Source organism: Malurus melanocephalus, unplaced genomic scaffold (genome assembly GCF_030028575.1).
Source record: "Malurus melanocephalus ecotype Western Australia unplaced genomic scaffold, MMel_1.1 scaffold_778, whole genome shotgun sequence".
NCBI lineage: Eukaryota > Metazoa > Chordata > Aves > Passeriformes > Maluridae > Malurus > Malurus melanocephalus.
In genome coordinates this window covers 46,789-53,826 of record NW_026624010.1, presented here as the reverse complement: position 1 = coordinate 53,826, position 7,038 = coordinate 46,789, and the positions used below count along the sequence as shown (strand labels likewise).

The following is a 7,038-nucleotide window of genomic DNA, read 5'->3' as shown; positions in this document are numbered from 1 at the left end:
AAAAAAAAAAGAAGGAAAATAATCATTTTACACCAGACTTCTTATTGCAGTTTAGTTCATGTAGCATATTCCCTGTTGGAAATTCCTGTGTCTCGCTGACATGCTAAAAATGGATTTAGGCTGTGAGGATAATTCATCTGGGCACAAACTGGCACCAGCACCGCCAGGAGAAAAATGGGCAAGCCACAAATGCTTGCAGTTTAATTATTCTGTTCCTTGCCACAGGACAATCTTTAAGTCACAGCCAATGTCAGGCTGAGATAAAATGAGTCCAGGGTGATATTCTTGCAAAGCTGCCAAAATAGGGGCTGGAGAACAGGCTTTGCTTTTATTTGTTCATCTTAATTTGCTTTTTTTTCCTTTTCAGACTCACTATGAGAGTGGAGAGTACATCATCCGCCAAGGGGCTCGAGGGGACACCTTCTTCATCATCAGCAAAGGGAAGGTGAGTTCATGCCCTCCCAGGCCAAGGGGCTCCCAAAATCCCACTCCAGCCTCTCCCTCTCCCCGAGGCAAAGATGTGGCAGCACTTGGCATTTAACTGAACTCCTTGGTTGGGCTGGGCAGGAAGAGTGTCCCAAAGTGCTAAAAGTTAAATCCCCTGCTGGCTGTGCTCCCAGCGAACACTTTGGGGTGGAGACAGTTGTTGACTCTGCTTAAATGACCAAAAAACTCAATTCTTTTTAAAGTAAACCCTACAGTACTCCATGATTTCTTTGCTAAGCATCCCCTTTCCAAGGCTGAATTCCAAGCTTCATTCCCATTTCTCTCTTTTCCCAGCTTCTCTAAATAATAGGAAGGCAGGGATGTCTGAGCTCTCTCTGTGGGGAAGAAAAAAGGTCTAAGTTTCTCTCCCTCTGGTCACACAGAAAATATGCTTTCTGACCTCATTCCCCATAAAACCCTGATGGGATTTGATAGCCCAAGTTTGTTCCTTCCATTCAACAATTATTTATCATTTTTTTAGCCTGCCTAATACACTTGAGAGRCACTTGGCTTCTTTCCAGGTAGCAGGACAGAGATTTTGGAGGGAATATACATGATTTCCAGCTGCCAACTCGTTTTCCACCATCATCTTCCACTTTCTGGGAGCCAGTCTTTGTTGGAAGGAAAAAAATGGTCTTTTTTCAGATCAATAATGATGTCATGGATAAGTTTCTGAAATGAAGAAAATAATGACCTGCAGAAAAGCCAGTTTGTTGGTGTGATGCCCTTTCACCCTCCTTTGTTTACCACTCAGAAATAATATTCCCTCTTCCTAGAATATGGACAATTATAAGCCAAGCTTCAAATCCTTATTTTTTCCTCTCCTTTTTTAAAGGGCAAAAATATTGGGATGGTGCAGCTCCCTCCCATGCTGAGTGTTTGAAGCCCTGTTGTCCAGGGAGGCTTTTGCCACACGTGGTTGGGTAGATCCCATCCCTTCCCAACAGCCACAGAATCCTGGAATGGTTTGGGTGGAAGGGACCTTAAATCTCATCCAGTGCCACCCCTGCCATGGCAGGGACACCTCCCACTGTCCCAGGCTGCTCCCAGCCCCAATGTCCAGCCTGGCCTTGGGCACTGCCAGGGATCCAGGGGCAGCCACAGCTTCTCTGGGCACCCTGTGCCAGGGCCTGCCCACCCTCCCAGGGAACAATTCCCAATTCCCAATATCCCATCTGTCCCTGCCCTCTGGCAGTGTGACCCCATTCCCTGTGTCCTGTCCCTCCATCCCTTGTCCCCAGTCCCTCTCCAGCTCTCCTGGAGCCCCTTTAGGCCCTGGCAGGGGCTCTGAGCTCTCCCTGGAKCCTTYTCCTCTCCAGGTGAGCACYCCCAGCTCTCCCAGCCTGGYTCCAGAGGGGCTCCAGCYCTRGGAGCATCTCCATGGCCTCCTCTGGACTCACTCCAGCAGATCCTCAATCTCCAAAGGAATGTACAAACCAAATCCCAGTTGTTGACCTGCAGCTCTTACCCCTGACCCACAGGATGGAGGAGGAGACCACCCACGGCCTTGGCCATTGCTCCAGACCCCTGGGCTCCTCCTGGAGCAGCTCCTTGGCTTTGTCCCTGCCCTCTGCTCCTTTATCTTGCTGTGACAGCTGCTGGCCAGAAAAAGGCAGCTAAAATAAAGCAAGGCACGTGGACTTGCTGAGAAATTCCCAGACTCTCAGCTGGAGYCTGATGGCTTGACAGAAAGTCCCACAGGGATAGTTTAAATCCTGCCCAGTTTCTCTTCCAAGCTTATTGCTTTGGAAAAGAGACTCCAGTGATGGATAGATAGATGGATGGAGCTGGAGAGGGTTTGATTTGAAGGCCTGCTTCCAGACGTCAGGTGGGTGGAATAATTCATCCATGCTATGGATACAGCCTRGGATAGAGCCTCAGCAGTGAAACATGGAATAAATAACAATGAAATATAGGATTTCAGAGTCAGTGTGTGCTGCCTGGCACCTGCTGAAGCTAAAGCACATCGCATCCCATATCCTGTGGGAAAATTTGACCCAGGCAGTCCAAGAAGCCAGAAAAATGCTGACAGCAGCTCCTGTTCCCAGGATCACACCTGCAGTGTCTGCAGTCAGCTGAGCAGAATCAGGAAGAGCTTCTTAGGGAATCTGGGCCTTGCATGTCACGTCTGAGTGTCTGGAGTGACACAGAATTGTGGAGTGGTTTGGCTTGGAGGGATCCCAAAGCCCATCCAGTGCCACCCTGCCATGGGTAGGAACACTTCCACCATCCCAGTGTCCAACCTGGCCTTGGGCACTGCCAGGGATCCAGGGGCAGCCACAGCTTCTCTGGGCACCCTGTGCCAGGGCCTGCCCACCCTCCCAGGGAACAATTCCTTCYCAATATCCCATCYRKCCCTGCCCTCTGGCACTGGGAATCCAATCCCCCTTGTATCCAGGCCCTCCAGGCCTGTATCTAAAGTCTCTCCCCAGCTCTCTTGTACCTTCAGGCGCTGGAATTCTGCTCTACAGTCGTCTCAAAGCAATCTCTTCTCCAGGCTGAAGTSAGCTGAGATTTTTTGCATTTCTGAGCCCAACACTCCTCTCAGAAATACTCAGAAAACTTCTGTTCTGTTTTCTTTCAGCTCATCCTCCATTGATAATTCTTTTAAGACCAAAATCCTTTCCCCCTTCTTCCCTGTCAGCTCCCTGATGCACCCCAGTTGACCCCACTCCTGAGCTTGTTTAATTTACTTTAACTTGTTTCCTCACATCCCAGCAAGCAGGAATCAAAATGAGTTCCCAACATGCTGTGTGCAGGAATCTGTGGAATAATAAAGGAWGGAAATRGCTTRTTCCCTTCTGCTTGGGCAGTGGTGSTGCTCCATCCCTGGCCTTTATCCAGAGGCAGCGTGGGTCTTGCTGGGCCATTTTCCACCCTTTTCCCTTTAAAATGCACAATGTGGCACCAATTTAATGGGGGTTCCTCACTGGAGCCTGACTCAGAGCTTTGAACCATGTGCAAGTCACACTGCCCTAATCCCTGAACACTCACTGCTTGGGATCAGTGGAAGTACTGGAAAAAAGCGCTGAAATCGGCATTAAAGTTCCCTTTGTTTGTCCAGGAGTGTTCCTGGCTCGTCCATCCCACATTCCCCAGCCTTCCATGGGCCAGTGCAGGTGTTTGGTACCACTTGATGTTCAGTAACAACTCAAACCCACTGGGTGTGCCACCTCTCAAAGAGCACAAGTGTAAATTTAATAGTGAAATTACCCTGGGATGTCACTGAGTCCAAAAGGATGTGCTTGACATCCCACATTTTGGCTTTGGGAATTGGTAAAAGCTCTGATTAAAAAAACAGAAAGATTTTATTTCAGCCCTGGATGGAGTTGTCCCCTCCCTGAACTGRAGAGGGAGCAGAGCCACCCTTCATYCTGCAATGCCCAAAACTGGTTCAYTGCAATTGTGTCCAAATGGAGCTGGGTTTTGTTATTCCTGTCCCTTCAGAGAACTTGGGAATGCTGGAAGTTACATGAAACAAAGCTAATGGAAGGTTAGGCTGTGTGTCCAATTGATGCACAGCAAATTTTGGGATTTTCATTCTCCTTGACTGTGCTTTTGCAGCCAACTCCACGTTTAGAGTTAAAAACATTCTAAAAAATCAAAAGCCATGTGTTTTTGCAGGAGTAGTGGAAAATCACTGCTCATTTTCTTGGGTGGTTTGTTGGAGATGACAAGGGAAGATTGCAGAACTCTGGGGAATTACATGGTTTCCACAGGAGCTTTCCCTGAGAGATCCAGCAGGTGACAAATTCCCTTCTGAACAAAGAGGGTTTCATTGTTTTAATTACAAGATTCCTGAATCCCGTGGGGTCTTTGCTTTTCCACAGGTGAACGTTACCCGGGAGGACTCCCCCAGTGAAGATCCCGTCTTTCTCCGCACTCTGGGGAAGGGGGATTGGTTTGGAGAAAAAGCCCTCCAAGGGTAAGTGCTCCTTATGAAGTAGTTCTTGCAYTTYGATATWTTCTCCAGGATTTTTGCAGSTCWCAGATGGTTCAAGYCATTTGRGAAGAGATTGGAAGTGYGTTTATTCTTTTGGAGTTTGGGATTTGTGTCGGAAGGAGGCCCAGCTCAGTGGGGAATAGGGTGGGTTCTGCATTGAGCAGMCAAATTTAGACCTTCCCTTTCTTGTGGACATCAAAAATTAGTTTATCTTCGTGCATCCTTCCCAAACATCCATTGGAAGCTCAAAGAGTTTGATTTTGGCAACTCTGGAGTGTTATTCCTCTATGAAAAAGGATAATCATGGTCGTCCTGCTGGGGTGGATGGCTAAAGGCAAGGCAGTTTAGGGATTTAAATTCTCTTGCTGTGTTTATATGGGTTTTGGGAGATGGAAATCAGATGTGAGTKACCACTTTATATAAACATTTTCCTTTGGGGATGAGCTAAAATAAGAGAAGCTGCAAATTCATCCAAGAGGTGATTAATATAAAAATAGGATTTATTAAGGCAGGAATTTGGGACACTCATTCATCTTCGTGGACAAATATCTTTTCCTGGGGGTTTATCTGTGTGACAGAGCTCTTTGGATTCTTTCGGGATGCTGTTGCAACGTGGTCAATCCCTTCTCTACCACCCTTCTCCCAAAAAAGAGTCCAGAATATTTGAAGGATTAATTTCTTGGCACTTTTTTGGCTACCAGAGATGTATCGAGCACAAACTTCACGAATCTATACCTTCATTAGAAAATATGATGGGTCTTAAGCAAATATCCTGATTCGGATTCCATCCCTGCCCAGCTCTGGTGACACGGAGCATCTCCATGGAGGGAATTCCTTGGCATTTCAAATACAGTGGTCTGAGATGAGTTAATTTACAATACTTGGCTGCATATATTTGAATATTCAACATAGGAATGGAAACTTAATTATTGAGATTACATTCTCAGCACACAGGGAGAGCACAATCCTGCCATCCCTGGAAGTGTCCCAGGCCAGGCTGGGCAGGGTTTGGAGCAGCCKGGCACAGTGGGAGATGTCCCTRCCCATGGSARGSGGGRCACTGGGTGAGCTTTAAGATCYCTTCCAACCCAAACCATTCCATGATCATTTTTTTGCTAGGGAGGTGGAATTCCTCCAGAACCATCCCTCCAGATTGCTGTCAATCACAGGAGTTCTACAGGGAGATTTAAATAAAATAATGTGAAAATATTGTAATTTAACCATTTAGCAGCTCAGTAAGTTGCTAATTAATGAGTGTCTGTGAGGATTGTGTGAGRCATCCCTGCTCAGCCACCTGGGAAACCTTCAGGATGATTCCACTTCTGTAAAATACAGTTATGGCTGGGAGCTTGAGATTAAATAGAATTTTTATTCTATTTTTTCCCCTTTTTCATCTTTGATTAAATTTTTACAACTTTACCAGGGCCCTTAGTGACACTTGCAATSAGAGAATGGTTTGAGTTGGAATGAACCTTATAGATCAAGGGACACCTTCCCCATGACTTTATTAAATCCAGGCATTTCATGTGTGTAGAACAAAACAACTGAAAACCATTTCTTCATTAGGATAGAAACAAATCCTGAAATGCAGCCCAGCRGGAGCTGGGATAACAAATCCCTCCCAGCAATATGTTTCTGACAGAGCCATCAGGGGCTGATGTGCATTATCCCATTTTCCACGCTCACAGCAGATGGCACCCATTAGTTCCCAGTATCCCATTGCACACCAGCAGAACAAGCCATGAAATGATGATCCACCTCCTCTCCCAGTCCCCCTCGTACCTTCCTGGCTAATTGGAGGCAGCAGATGGATAATTTGCAGCCTAGCAAGATGTAATTTAAGGTGCTCCACAATCAGGTGATGTTTCTTTCATTGCAAAGAAAACATTTTACAGGGCTGATGACAATAATTATTTCTATCAACAGGGAAATAAAGTTCCTTCAAATCAGCAAAGGGAAATAACTCSGTGCAGCTGAAGCACTAACCTCAGTAATGACTCAGTGTGGCTCAGGTACTGAAACTGGGGAATAATTAGGGTGTGCTGCCTTGCTGGCCTCACACAGCTGGATGTTGCTCCAGAACATCTGGAGCACACCCCATTCCAGAGGGGATGTTTTGGGAGCAGCCATCCATCCCAGTGGGTGGAAAACATGGTTTAGACTGTGGCAGTGAATCTTACAGGAAATGGTGGGGCAAGAAAAGAGGACAGAGAGCAAATCTTTAGGAAAAGGAGGATTCTGAGCAACCTGGGATAGTRGGAGCTGTCCCTGCTCGAGGCAGGGATGGGCTTTAAGGTCCCTCCCAACCCACACCAGTCTGGGATTCMAYGAATGCCTCCTTCCTGCTGCATATTCCATCATATACTGGATTTACCCAGGGCTGGTGGTTTGGGTGCTGTGGGTTTCACCCAGTCTCGGGATCCAGGAGGAACTCCAGATGCAGAGCAGCAGCCCAAGGCCGAGGGCTGATGGTTGGAGAGATGGTGAGATGGAGCAGGGCAGRGAGGGGTTGMATAGAAATRTCCACAGTTTGGCTCATAAAACTTYGAYCAAACTGGCCAAGTCTTGAGGTCCAGCTGGCATTTTCTGGTGAGGGCTTGGCTTTTTAA

The 7,038-nt window shown here is 47.0% G+C and overlaps 1 protein-coding gene across 1 annotated transcript in view; it reads left to right on the top strand.

Moving 5' to 3' along the window:
- LOC130584846 (cGMP-dependent protein kinase 1-like) overlaps positions 1–7,038 on the top strand; it is a gene marked incomplete at its 3' end in the record, with an annotated part of 161,325 nt that overhangs the window by 126,230 nt on the left and 28,057 nt on the right. Inside the window, exons 5-6 of the mRNA XM_057385078.1 lie at positions 368–445; positions 4,317–4,411. Of these exons, the coding sequence (XP_057241061.1) occupies positions 368–445; positions 4,317–4,411 (173 nt within the window). The remainder of the gene's footprint in view (positions 1–367; positions 446–4,316; positions 4,412–7,038) is intronic.